This window comes from Papilio polytes, unplaced genomic scaffold (assembly GCF_000836215.1).
Source record: "Papilio polytes unplaced genomic scaffold, Ppol_1.0 DF824208.1, whole genome shotgun sequence".
In the NCBI taxonomy this organism is placed as follows: Eukaryota; Metazoa; Arthropoda; class Insecta; order Lepidoptera; family Papilionidae; genus Papilio; species Papilio polytes.
In genome coordinates, this window is record NW_013524996.1 from 216,687 (window position 1) to 230,733 (window position 14,047).

The 14,047-nt window shown below is 32.5% G+C and overlaps 5 protein-coding genes and 1 long non-coding RNA gene across 7 annotated transcripts in view; 4 read left to right on the top strand and 2 right to left on the bottom strand.

The window, feature by feature from the left end:
* The window catches only part of LOC106110655, a 1,187-nt gene extending 995 nt beyond the window's left edge, over positions 1-192 (bottom strand). The window contains exon 1 of the long non-coding RNA XR_001226117.1: positions 109-192. This is a non-coding gene — a long non-coding RNA (uncharacterized LOC106110655). The remainder of the gene's footprint in view (positions 1-108) is intronic.
* Positions 1-348, top strand: part of LOC106110654 (translocon-associated protein subunit delta) — a 2,392-nt gene extending 2,044 nt beyond the window's left edge. Inside the window, exon 3 of the mRNA XM_013292542.1 lies at positions 176-348. Within this exon, the coding sequence (XP_013147996.1) occupies positions 176-276 (101 nt within the window). The 3' untranslated portion in view covers positions 277-348. The remainder of the gene's footprint in view (positions 1-175) is intronic.
* Positions 349-899: 551 nt separating this feature from the next.
* On the top strand, positions 900-3,045 carry LOC106110659 (THAP domain-containing protein 1-like). Its single transcript, XM_013292552.1, has 3 exons — positions 900-1,214; positions 1,814-1,994; positions 2,187-3,045. Exons 1-3 carry the CDS (start codon positions 1,135-1,137, stop codon positions 2,658-2,660), a joined length of 735 nt encoding a protein of 244 aa, XP_013148006.1. The 5' UTR covers positions 900-1,134; the 3' UTR covers positions 2,661-3,045.
* A 1,480-nt stretch (positions 3,046-4,525) lies between these two features.
* Positions 4,526-5,919, top strand: LOC106110652 (methyltransferase-like protein 17, mitochondrial). Its single transcript, XM_013292541.1, has one exon. It carries the CDS (start codon positions 4,577-4,579, stop codon positions 5,900-5,902), a length of 1,326 nt encoding a protein of 441 aa, XP_013147995.1. The 5' UTR covers positions 4,526-4,576; the 3' UTR covers positions 5,903-5,919.
* A 1,370-nt stretch (positions 5,920-7,289) lies between these two features.
* On the top strand, positions 7,290-10,896 carry LOC106110660. 2 transcript variants are annotated; one of them, XM_013292553.1, is made up of 8 exons: positions 7,290-7,506; positions 7,792-7,982; positions 8,384-8,523; positions 8,856-9,001; positions 9,071-9,189; positions 9,482-9,616; positions 9,962-10,126; positions 10,404-10,896. In XM_013292553.1, exons 1-8 carry the CDS (start codon positions 7,428-7,430, stop codon positions 10,644-10,646), a joined length of 1,218 nt encoding a protein of 405 aa, XP_013148007.1. In that variant the 5' UTR covers positions 7,290-7,427; the 3' UTR covers positions 10,647-10,896. The 2 variants fall into 2 exon arrangements, with proteins under 2 accessions (XP_013148007.1, XP_013148008.1); XM_013292554.1 differs by lacking the exon at positions 7,792-7,982 and having other exon boundaries at positions 7,418-7,506.
* Positions 10,897-11,473: 577 nt separating this feature from the next.
* The window catches only part of LOC106110649 (syndetin), a 5,727-nt gene continuing 3,153 nt past the window's right edge, over positions 11,474-14,047 (bottom strand). The window contains exon 5 of the mRNA XM_013292538.1: positions 11,474-14,039. Within this exon, the coding sequence (XP_013147992.1) occupies positions 11,958-14,039 (2,082 nt within the window). The 3' untranslated portion in view covers positions 11,474-11,957. The remainder of the gene's footprint in view (positions 14,040-14,047) is intronic.

Consider the following 14,047-nt stretch of genomic DNA (forward strand, 5'->3'; position numbering starts at 1 on the left):
GCTGATATTGGTAATATGGTACCTCAGACTCCACAAGAGCATATTTAAGGGCAAGTTGCTGATGGATAATCTTGGCCACTTGGTTATGTCTTGGTTGTGTATATTAACAATGTTAATATACACTTTGTAATATTTTGTATATAAAAGTTTGCAGTTATATATTATCTGTCACCAGGTTACTCCGGTCCATGGGTCAATTCGGAAGTCCTCGCCACTGCTCTCTCTGTCCTCATCGCATACATCGCTCTGCACAACAAGAGCAAGATTCTAGCATAAATGTTATAATTTAATTTATTTTATAAGAAAAATAAATGTTTAATTTATGAATAATAAATTTATTACAATTAAGTAAGACATTTTTATTGGAATAATCCTTCATTTGAAACTGGCTGTTAGACAAACTGTAAAGAAAGCTGATTTTTTAAATTACTATTCACAAGACCCTTAGGTATACCTAATCATATTAAAAATAGATCAAAAACTTGACTTACCTTATCGCCCCACTCGCAATAAAGACGTAAGTTAACCTCCGTTATAACTCCGCATAAGAAATGTGATCTCGGAAGCGGATGCGGAGTTATCATTTCTTGCGGAAGCGGAGTTCTGTTACAACCCTAGTTTGAATACCACTCTTGAAGTTTAGATTACAAACTAACAAACATCTCTCCAACCATCCAAACAGCTGCATTTATTTGAGAAATACTGGGAAAATAGATATAAAATAAACATCGCGTCGCCAGCCGTTGATCTAGGAGACAGCTAATATTATCTATACATCGTTTTTATATTCAAACTTTAAATAAATACCTTTAAGTACATAATTTCATCGTATCGTATTATTGATTTTATTTGCTAAAAAGTCATATTTTAAATACACTTATTCGAAGTTTAATTTTTATGAATTTTAAAAGTTAAATTTAATATAGGCTGCAGTCTTAATTAATTATTTGTAATAACGTTAACTATAACAATGGCTGACCAACGTATTCGCTAATACTGTTTAGTACGTATGCACTGGTTTGTATTGATCCGAAGGGCGCCAAAACAGAAACAGTAGTACTCAGAAAATTGATTCGTTCGAACGTGTTTGCGACGAAAACATGCTTTAAATATTATTGTTTTTAATATTTAACGATGTCGTCTTGTGCTGTATTATGGTGCGGGAAAAGCAGTAGATTTTCCTGCTCAAAAACCGACCAAGTAACCTTTCATCGGTAAGTCGTATTTAAGAAAAAATAAATTAATACAGTTTCATCTTGGTTCAATTTATGCTGGTTTTTGATTTGATGTCCATAGACTACGACCGATGTTTTTTTGTTATCAATGCATCTCGCTTACACTTGTGTAAATCCCTAACTACTGTCCTTATCTTCATCTCACCATAGACTACAAAATTCAATGTAGAACATAGGAATAAAAGTACAATCGAGAGGCAATATTACTTGGATCATTTATTCTTGAATTATTCATATTTAAAGATCTGCGTATGGTATATTTATAAACGTCATGACGCCAATTCACAACAAAAACTGCTGATAAAAACATTTAAAACAGCGCAAATACACGGAATAGTTACTATTTAATTTGTAGCGTAGTTTTTAGCAATCGCAGTCCTTTCTCGGCTTACTGATACAAAGTTTAAAAACTTATTCGAATTGTGTCTATTTAATTTTTAATCTTCACCTGCACTTTTTGTACACACCGAGATCTCGATCCTAATTTAGGGGTGACTATGACTAGGCCATAGTCAACCACACTTGTGTAGTAGTTAGTAATTTTTTAACTTATTTTTAATATAATGTTGTCCATACAGATTCCCAAAGGACCCAGAAATAAAACAGCAATGGATTGATGCGACAAAACGCGATAACTGGTATCCATCCAACTTCAGCGTTATTTGTTCGCGACATTTCACAGAAGAGTGCTATTATGCGATTAAACCTCGAAGACGTTTATTCGATGATGCGGTACCTACAGTTAATTTGCCTGTTATTGTAAGTTTTGATATGTTTAATTTGAATTTTTAATAGAAAAAATTGCCCAAGATTACTGTAATCAATAAAAGTAGAAAACTAAAACTATTAGTAAAGAAAAATCAATTAATATTAGGCGATCCGCTGCTCGTTTCCCTCCTTCAAAAGTAGTTTGTTTTGCCAGTGATTTCAATAAAACTAAATTTTTTGCAGACATTCGATTCGTTAATAAATGAACTCGAATCGGACAAACATTTTAAAGCTTCGTCACTCGCATCAGCTCAAGAACCGATATCGATAATGTTGCCATTAGAAGAGAGAGATTCCCCCGAACCCGTTACAGAAGCACAAATAGATTACCAAGAATTGTACAAAGAAATAACTTCGTACAACATTAAAAGACTATGTGATCGTATTTCTGAATTAAAAGAAAGTGTCGACCAGAAAGACTTGAATGTACGACGTTTACGAGAACAAGTGCGTTATTTTAAAAGACAAATAGTGATTATGGAAAAAACGATACAAGATTTTGATGAAAAATGCAACGTAAACGAAGAAAATGAAAATTTTCTTGTTAAAATAACTAATCCAGAGAACGGAGATCCATGCAAATATGATATTAAACAAGAGCCAAAAAAAACAAAGAAAAGAAATCGGAAAGGGAAAGCGAAAAAAAAATATAGTTAAGTGAAAATAAAAGAGGCTTTAAAATATGAATATTCATTTGTGATAGCTGTGGTAATATCATCAACGCCAGTTTGTAAAGAACCGTATCGAAATTATATGTCATTGTTTATGATGTTCGTAATTCATTGTAAGTATTAATCGTAAAACATTGCTTTAGTTTGCGAATTGTATTTGTGTATTTATTCGATTATGATACAATGGTGACTAAATGCTTTGCGTAACTTTTTTCAAGACATTTGTACGATTATAATCATGAATTCTTAATTAAAGTTGAGTGCATAAAGTATTCACGGGTGTAAAATAAGATATTTATAATGCTTTTTAATATTTAAAACATATCCAAAAATAAATTTTATATTCCATTGTAACTTTTTTCCTTCTTACTTCCATTTTTCCCTAAACGGTGGCAGATTGTCTGGTTAACACTAAACCCTAAAACGGTATAGGCAAAAGATATGATGATGTTTCTTATGGTATAGATGTATTTATTTTATTTTTACAAAAAAAGTAACTTGTGCTCGCAACTTTGTCCCCATGAAATTGTAACTTAAAACGTAGCTTTTTAATGATAAACAATATTTGAAATCAGCCCGGTAGTTTTTGAGTTATTTTAATACATATAAAAATACAAATCTTTCCTCTTCACAACATTAGTATAGATATGAATTTTTATAAAAAAAAAATATTTTTAAGTAAACCATAGTAAACGTTTTAATTTTTAAACGTAAATGTCAAAGTCAGTTGACAATTGATGATGACAGATGAAAAAACTAACCTTAAAAAGTTGTATGTATCTGAAATTGTTAATGTTTTAATGTTTACGTAAACTGAATATACCATGACCGTAAGACCTCGAGAAAAACCATCGGAAGGGGATGATGATCCCGTGGAGGCTATGCTAAAGAAAAGTGGCTGCTTAGAATTGCATTATAAAGTGCAAGTTAGTTTGTTTACATTCTATGTCCTTTTTTATTGCTGTTAAAATTGTTTTGATAACTATACGATAATGCAAAAACTGTTTTATGGATAACACCATTCTTTTTCGGAAAATCAACTAGCAGTATCTATAAAATACGATCAAAATACGAGTCCTCAGTCCTCTTCCCTTCGCCCTATTCTAAAAAGAATAGATGATGGGAACTGATTTTTAGGGTAGGGGATTTATAAAGTGAAGTTTATTATGCAGATGCATTGACTGCAATTTCCTTTGCTTTAAAGTTACTCATCTGTCTTCCACCTTATTGCAGATTGCATGCAACTTTGCCATGTGAAATTAAAAAAATAGTAATAAACATTTATCTTTAGCTTTGATGATGGAGGAATTTTTGAAATCGGTCCTGTAGTTTTTGAGTTATTTCACTACATACAATATCAAAAAATAAGTCTTTTCGCTTTACAATAATAGTATAGAATAGTTTTTTCCTGCGATGACGCAATGAAATTAAAAAGGAATCTTTTTTCTTCTCCAGTAACATATTTGATTTGTTGATTATTTACAGGAGTGTATCGCTACTACAAAAGACTGGAGAAAATGTCAAACAGAAGTAAATGATTTCAGAAGCTGCATTGAAAAACACAAGAATCTAAACATGAGAAATAATAGTTGAAATTAGTGTATAAAATGAATTAATTTATAAATTTTAGATGTAAACTAAGAGTTGTTTTATTACATGCTAACACTCTTTAGAATTAACTAAGTTTTTATCATAATAAAGATTTCTTACCATTTGTTTTTTCTTCTAAATCTCCATACAAACAAATAAATGAACTAAGATTAAAAAAAACTATTGCCATGTTTAAATTGGTGATACGTTGGGCAAATGGCAACCCTTTCACCTTAAAACCTCAAAATTCAAAACGTCAATGTCAAAGTCAAATTGCATATTTTATAGGTTAGAATTATAACAAACAAAACAATGATAAGAAAAATAAAATTACCATATTATTATTCGGTATACGCGAATTTTTCGACAAAAGTCGAGATAGATGCTAGACTTCGAGACAGCTTTGAATCAAAGGAATATAAACCACGCAATCATCCTGGACGTACTAAAGTAAAAATCGCTGCAATTCCACCTGATATCCTAAAGGGTATAAAAGTCATATTAGAAGATACGGGCGCTAAATCTCTTATCCAAGAAAGCGAGAACCTATACAACTATCTCAGGTCAAGAAAACTACCTCCCGAAGAGAGCGAAATCAATGAGAAAGCGGCAAATATTCACAAAACAGTGTCACACAAATTTTACTCACAATTGACTAAAGATAGGTCAGAATTATCTCAAGAAGAGATTGATATGTGCGAAAAGAAAATACAAACATCAGTATTTAACGTTTTAAAAAGAAATGTATACAGTTGGGCTAACATTTCTTACGATAAACCAACATGTTTGCAATATTTAATATCAAGAGCTGCAGCTGAATATGCTATCCTGGTACGTATATTTGACGAAATAAATAGAAAAATACCGGATTATAAGCCACGAAGTTTCTTTGATTTCGGTTCAGGTGTAGGAACTGGCACTTGGGCTGTCAACACATACTGGAAAAAACATATTTTTGAATACTTTTGTGTTGATACATCCTTACACATGAATGATTTGTCACGTTTAATACTCTGCGAAGGTAAAGATAATGTACCTTTACCATTCAAAGCTTATTTTCAAAGACAATTTTTACCCGCATCTACAGATTTGAAGTACAACATAGTGTTATCAGCATTTTCTTTATTCGAAATGCCAAACATGAAGACGAGATTGGAAACTGTACAGAAATTATGGAATAAAACTGAAGATTTTCTTATAATAGTTGAACAAGGGACTAATGCTGGCTTTAAAATTGTTAATGAAGCTAGAGAGTTTGTTTTGAATGGTACAAATGTTGAAAAAGGTTATGCATTTGCACCCTGTCCTAACGATAGCGTGTGCCCTAGATATCTAGAGCACGAAACTCCGTGTAACTTTCTAATGAAGTATGAAACATTAAAATTCCCTTCAAAAGTAGAAATTCAAGCAGATTTGTTTACGTATGTAATTTTAAGGAAAGGTGTACGTCCGACAGATGATTCACAATGGCCTAGGATTGTACGAGCTCCGATAGTCCGTTCTAGACATACAGTTTGTAGGTTATGTACAGCGCAAGGAGAGTTAAAGGAAATAATCTTTTCTAAAGGCAAATTTGATACAACAACGTACAGATGTGCGAGATCCAGTAATTGGGGTGATTTATTACCAGTTAAATAAAATGATTCTCATGTGAATTTGTTTTTTAATTTAATTAATATTGGATGTGAAAATAGTTTTAAATTACTTTATTTTAAGAGTTCCTTTCAAGCATAAAAATTTTAATATTTTATTTCCCTGTAGTTTTCCAAAAAAAATTTGGAAACAGCGCCATCTATTAACAACAACTGAAATCACAAAACACAACTTGTTGAAGTAGTTGCACCGCTAGATGTCCCTGTTTTTTCGACGCTCAAAACCCAAAACGTGATATAGAGGATCATTCGCTGGGAATGACCATCGCGGGCCGCGATTGTGAAATCATACTTACCTGGCGTAGGGGTTACCGTGATCACGAAGGCGGTTCCCCCAGGGCGAGGCCCCTCCATTGCACTGCGGTTGGGTTGACCCCTGCGATTATCCCTAATGCGGATAACTCGGACGCGTAATTTTTGGTAGTGGGGACTGCGTACGCGCCGTCCCCTCCATAAAATTTGTAATCGAAACCCTTCAATTAGGGGTTTCCTAGGGGTGAGGATGATTTCATACAGGACATTCTTTGATCCTGTAAAGAAATCGTCACCAACAAACACCTTGACCCTTACAGCGAATTGTGCAAGCAATTCGTTGGCTATTGGCTGTTCGCCAGTAGCGATAATAATATCGATTCCATGGCGTTTTGCGAAAATGTTCCAAAACTTATTAATTTTAGATTATACTAGCTAAGAAAAAAAAGTTTCTTGATGAAGAAAATGTTCTGAAAACTTAATCGTTCCTCACATTTGCTAAAAGTTTTAAAGACTGATTGCAGATAATAAAGCAACAAAAATAAAAGATAATACTAGCTCTCGCCCGCGACTTTGTCCTTGTTTAATAAAAAAAAACTAAAGTAAGTAGCTTATGTGTTCTTCCAGACTAACATCTGTGTAACATTTTATTGAGATAACAAGAGGGAAAATTAGTGAACTTCCCAGTGTTTACATTTTTACTCATACCAAACTTTTGTTTACTTATTGTGATAAGTAGGTAAATCTACCAACAAAAGTGTTTTATGTGAAGTTAATTTTTAGTTTTAGTTTTTTTTTTTTGTCTTTTGGAGATAACCGGTAACATAAATAGTTATTGAGGTGATTCGGCGAGTCAGTGGACTTACGAAAACCATAGTTCCCATTGCTATTTAATACGAAAAAAAAAGTTGTTTAACACTAGCTTTTGCCAGCGACTCCGCACGAATGTAATTAAAAAAAAGTAAGTAGTCTGTGTAACTTTATACGTTTTATTTATGGCTATAAAACTAAGACATTCTCATAACAACTTTTATTAACAAATTCATATGACTCATCTACAAGACAGTACTCGGACAATAGCAAATATGCTCACAAGGAAACAGTTAACGGTGAATCTCCACTGCCGTAGCACATGTGTTGCTATCTCTCTTGTTCTTACAAAAAGAAACAGAGACAGCGATAGTGTTCGTAAACAAGTGCACGTCATTTTAATTTAACGTCGTAAATGAGATCGTTTTTGTCAACAATTACAGCATAAGATGAAGTCGTGCGGTGCATTTTGCTTTTGGTTAATTTATTTGATAACCATAAATTACGTCAATGGCCGTGGCAGTAAGAGTAAGATTCTTTTGTCTTTTTTATTTTCATAAAGTTATTTGTTTTATTAGCATAGGGATTTATAATTGTTATAATTAATAATGACTTAATTAAATATTTTATTTATAGTAAAAGGTGAGAGTAAAATACATTTTAACATTTACAGTCGAATTTCTCTGTATATAATTTGTTTTGAGCGGGATCTTTTGATTTAATATTTACCCAATAGGTGGCTCTGCTCCTTCACATTTTTTGGCAATGTAAGGTAATATTTGTTGGTTTAGTACATTAATCTTATTTTTTCAGACTGCACACTTACTTTAAACACAGATTTTGGTGAACCAGCGCCTGTGTATATTAATAATGGAACATATTTGACTCCCAATACTCCGTCGGGCGGCATTTTACTATCCCGTTCGGATACATTGCTCGTTGGATGTCCTGGCAACAAGAAGTTTGTTGTTTTAGGCAATCAAACGACTAATTTGGACGCTATAGTATGTTATGTATATTGAATAATATTAAAATGAAAGATAAATAAAATTGGCTGTTCATTTAATATAAAAATACGTGCGGATGAAGTCGAGATAATTTTTTTAAAATAATTCATTAACTAGTCAGTGTTCTATTTTACTCATTATTAATCATTAAGATAGACAATGTGTCATTATTAAAGCATCTTTAAAGAGTCTGTTCATTACATAAAAATATGGAACTAGTGATGTGCATAATTTTGTTTAGTTAAACCATAATAATATCGATGGAAGAAAAAAACGGTTATTTTCATCAATTTAAAAAAAAACATTGCAATTACATCCTGTCACATACTTATAATAGTGTACAATATTCTAAGTGGGATGTAAATGTAATTCGTTCACTGTATAGAAAATGTTTCCAGGAAGTGCATTGTCTTCACGACAATGTGTTCCGGTCAGGTCGATGGATTGGACAATTCAAAGATATAAAATGTACTTCACTGCCGTGGTTCTCGGCCGAGGAGACGTCTATTACATGCGCTGGTCGACATAAACTTTATCGGTAATTATACTTATTAATACTAAAGAGGAAGATTGATAATTAACTATATAAAAGTGTTTTACACATAAGTGTCGCGAGGAGGAGGGTAGCAAATTCTTTGGATAATACCATATTAATGGTAGCCCCCCTAGAATAAAGCTAGACCATCTGATGGCGAGGTAAATGGTTGCGAGATGGCGAATAGGTATTTACTAGCCAGGGCATATTTTTCTGCCACATTTTAACACCAGGTGGGTCTGTTGAAAAGCACTTGTAAAAAGCAACCTTAAAGAAGAGAAAATTAATCTCGAAAACATTTTTCTCTTCTCTCAATAAATATTACTGTATTGCAGGGTAGGTTATAAGATCCGCGATGTCTTCCATACATTGTACACAGCGTGCTTCTCCCGTCAACTGCTGTCGACACTGTACGTACACCACGAGCTTAGACCGTGCAGTAATTTTATGCAAAATTCGTCGAGCAGACCTAACTTTCTTGGTAAGCATCTATTTATTTATTTCGACTACTATATTTACAGTAACGGTATATTGAAAAATGTTGCTATAGAGGGCGGTGTGTTCGACAAAGTGCAAATGTCAAAAGTTTATGCGGTGCACAACCAGAAGTATCGATTGAATCAAATTCTAGGAGATGGTATGGACCAGCAATACATAACGAGGACTCAGGTACGTTGTGTGTTTTAATAAACTAATCAATTTATTTCATGCTTAAGTTACGATTACAGGGAACGCAGTCAGGGTTAACACGTGTAGGTGGATTTTATTTTGTTGCATTAAATCGTATCGTTATCGAATCATACAAAATGTGACTGCAATTGTCATCATTTGCAACTGCCGTTTGACATTTCCCGCAAAATAACTCCTTTTTATGCTTTCCCAAAAATAATTAAACAAGTTCTAAATAATTCAAGATTATTATGTCATCGTTTTTGAATCTAGCCTGTCAAAACTATTACAGTTCCTAAACCGCGGTCATTTAGCGGCGAGAGCGGACTTCGTGATGCGTGCGACTCAGAAGGCGTCTTTCCATTACATCAATGCGGCGCCGCAGTGGATGAGAGGAAACGCGGGAGACTGGGCTGCTTTAGAAGATGTAAGAACATAATAATAGTGTAATTAAGCCTCTCCAGTCCCAGTGGGTTGCCTATAAGAGATTGCTTATAACAATATGACTGCTCTAGCGTAAATCTTAAAGTTAATAGTTTAGGCCTGTCCCACCAAATTGTAAATTGTCTGATAATATGTGTTGGAAATATCAGGTTTTAATACTTTATCCGACAGTGACGTCATTTATAAGCTATCTAAGCCTCTATCAGCCAGGCCCTTGGTATACTGTAGTAGTATTTGTGCATAAAGCGTAAATAAACAAATTATAAATGTAACTTCTTGACAAATAAACTCGAAATAACGATTATTATTTTGGTCTTTGTCTTTCCAGGCACTTCGAAGACGTATATCGTCGTACGGTTCTGGAATACAAGTGTACACGGGGACTCACGGTGTTGCTACGCTAGCTGACCAGCATGGTCGTCTGCAAGAGTTGTTTCTTCATATTGATAATAACAATAACAGAATAATACCTGTGCCGATGTATTTTTATAAGGTAAGTTCTTATCCAGAGTAAAATAGGCTATATTTTACATTTTTTTTAATTTCAATTTAACGTGGGCGAGTGCCGAGCAACGGATAATTCGTAATATAAAGTGGAAAAATTGACTTACAATATATTTGTAACAAAGAAACTAAAAAACTACTGAACTAGAATGCTACAATATCTCGAAGTAACTAGCTAGATTTAAAAAAAATAGCTGCCAGTAAATTAATACACTAATGAACTCAGGTTTCCACTATTACTAATTTTTATTAAAAAAAATTTACAGTTGATATACGATCCTAAAAAGAAAACAGCGGTCGCATTTATATCGATAAATTCATCGTACTACAACATCACTATAATTGACAAGTTGACGTTTTGCGATGACATTTGCGTTGACGACCGGAACTATTCATGGTTAAAATGGCGTCCGAACGACGGGACACACAGTTTCTGTTGTGAATACCAAGATTTCGTTAATTACATCGATTATTTACCTACATTAGATGTAAAAGGATTATTTTATTAATATTAAGGATTAAAATAACAATTTAAAATTAAAAATATACCTCGTTTTGATCAATGAAATGTAGAAACGTATTTTATGGCGGCATTTATTTCACGGTTTTAGTTATTTTATAAAAATTGTAAGATAAAGAGTAGTGATATAGTAAAACAAAGGTTACTAACGTTATATAGTTATCTAGAAAAAATGTTATCTATACTAATATTATAAAGAGGAAAGAATTGTATTTTTGTATGTATTGAAATAACTCAAAAATTACTGGGTCGATATTAAAAATTCATTCACCGTTAAAAAGGTAATGTATCTGTGAGTATCATAGGCTATTTTTTTCATGAGGGTGATGTCTTAGCAACTGCTAGTATCTGAATACTTTAGTATATAGTTTTAATGTGATTTGCAGATTATCTGTAGTTTATGGTAAGAATTGGAATAAAGGAAAGGAGTATTAAAAATAAAACAATCGTAGACATTCAGATATATTTTTAAACATTATATACAAATATTTGTCAATAAAATATACTTAAACTAGTGTCTTTACAATTTGAGATTACAACATTTTCACTATTCTATACAAAGCAATAGCATAATCTCGCATTATTTTTAGATCATCAACCAATAATATTTTGTGCCATTACAATCACATAATCCTTTTTAATAATAGAGAAAATAATCACAAGTTGCGAAGAATATTAAGACAATAACAACACAATTTTCTTAATAAATACCAATATTATAAAGAGGAAAGATTTGTATTAACTCAAAAACTACTGAGCTGATTTTAAAAATTCTTTCACCGTTAAAAAGGTAACTTATCTGTAAAATAGGCTATATTTATTACCATTTTTAATTTTAAAACAATATCGGGGGCAGCGGCTAATTTTTAATATTCGTGTAAATGAGCTTTTCAATGTATATTTACCATATCTAATAAAGTTTATTAGTGCATCAAATTAAGTTTTTTATTCTTCTTCTTATCATCAACGGCAACAAAACTTGTCTATGATCTACAAAAAAGTTTGACACTTGACAGATAAAAGGGCGGGAATTTTTGATAAACAGTTCTATGCTAAGTGAATTTAATCATTCCGGAAGTTTCTAAAATGCATTAGAATCACTAAACACAATCTGAGAAATATTTACTTTATATTGCATCTATTTTAGAGTAAAATTAAGCATTTAGTAAGCGATATGAAGATGTAGAGGTGAGCATCGACAAGTTGACGTTTCGCGATGACATTTGCGTTGTCAACCAGAATTATTCATGATTAAAATGGCGGTTGAACGCTTTTGCGGTGATTTTAAAATATCTAAATACTAAGATTCTCTTCCTTCTATAAGAGATGTCAAAGCTTGCCTATCACGTTTGTTTTCACAAGCGCAAGTAACTAGCGCTAACAAATGTTTATTCGAATACTCGGTTCTCTCCTGTACAAACTCTTCTAGACCTTTCCTCGGTAAATAATACGCTTTAACATATCTATCTACATATTCCTGGTAAGGTATTGGCTTCAATCCAGATATTTTCTCCAATTTTACAAACAACTGCCTATAATCCAATTGCATAAGACCTCGACCTCCATTAGTGCATTTTGTCGCATTAGAAAAACCTTCAACTAACAAATGTACTACAAATTTAGATACCATAAACCATATAGAATTCAACACTTCACGATTCAATGATACTTTACTTGATATATTTTCTAAACGAAGGGCAAAAATTTGTATTTTCCTAATAATCATATCAACGTATGGGCTATGTTCTACTGCGACGTTTTTCACGTCCCATTTTACTTGAGACATTGCGATTAACGCAGTTTTTGCGTCAACTGCCTTAGCTGCGGAACACATATACACAGGCATACGTAAATCAGTAGCAACCGCTAGAGTATTATTTTTAAAATGTTCTAAAATCATTCTTTGATGTTGAGCTACGATGGTATCTAAATAAGGTTGCAGAGATTCAAATTGTTTAGCCAAAAATATAACACTTTCTACAGCAACTATCCTCTCACACAGCCCGTGTAATGTTGCTTCGGAATTCATATCTAAATGTTGTGGCAACACCGGTGATAGCACAAAATCTTCTGAATTAATATTATTAGATATTCGTTTGAGGGTAGATGTTAATTTTGTACTATACAAAGTAGAGGAAGCCACCTCTAAATCTGAAGTGAAAAATAAATGAACAGCGTAAAAATAATAATCAAACAATTGGTTCATCAACATTATCACTTCTAACGATATTTGTGGTAAATATCTACTTATTTGTAGATACTGGCCGCAATTCCTTAACACAGATAATGTCGTATTCGTTACTATCACGCTGTTCGATATTTTATCGCAATGTATCCTATCATCATCGACGTAATCTCCTTTTAATTCATCAGGTTCGTCATCAGAATCATCACTCGGTACTAATTCAGTTTCTATACCGAATATATCATCATTTGTGATATTTTCATCATGAAACATTTCGAAAGGTGTGTGTGTTGTTTTATATTTGAAATATCTTGCGATATACACACTATCGTCTTGTGAATGTACTGAAAAGGTTGTATCAGATTGTGTACCAGTTTTATTTAGAGACTGTTCAATTTTTGGATTCAAATACTTTTTGAACTGTTTAAATTCTTGTAGATTCAATAAATTGAATGTAGATTTAACCGGACATTGCTCCCATCCCTCGTTCTCTAAAAATAATTTCAATTCTTCCATCCTACCTCTGTGATAATTTTTAATATAAGATACGCTCTGCGTTTTTATAAAATCTTGCAACAAATCTGATTTATCACCGCAAAATATTTCAGCTACTTGTGTCAATTTCCTTAACACACCTAACATTTGTATAAACTTCTCGAATGGATAATCTTTTAAATCTGAACACTTCAGAAAAGTTGACACCTTAGTCTGCACATCATGCCATATTCTTATCAATCCCGCTTTTAACTTCTGTCTTATATATTCTCTGCTTACATTCTTTTCAATATCAAAAACGTTATTTGACTTAACATCATCATATTTGTTATGCCAATCGACTAGCAAATAATAACTTCTCATAACCATAAACAATTTCTCACACAAATTTAACAAACAGACAGATGCTTTGTTAATATTCACTTCCGAACACATATCTTGAAATTTCAAATCAACATCATTTATATATGGTTTTAAAGCGTCTATCGCAGATTCATTAACAGCGGACGAATAATGCATATGTAACTGTTCCATCGCCGCTTGAGTTTTACCTAACAGATCGTATGCCTTTTTCAATTTCATAAAAACATCTTCATCGAAATTATAACAAATATTTGCTAATACGGAATCTAATTTTTCTTCAGTCATACACAAAGTATCGTTTAGTCTTATAGATAAGTCAGCAATACAAGTATACTCTTTATTATTAT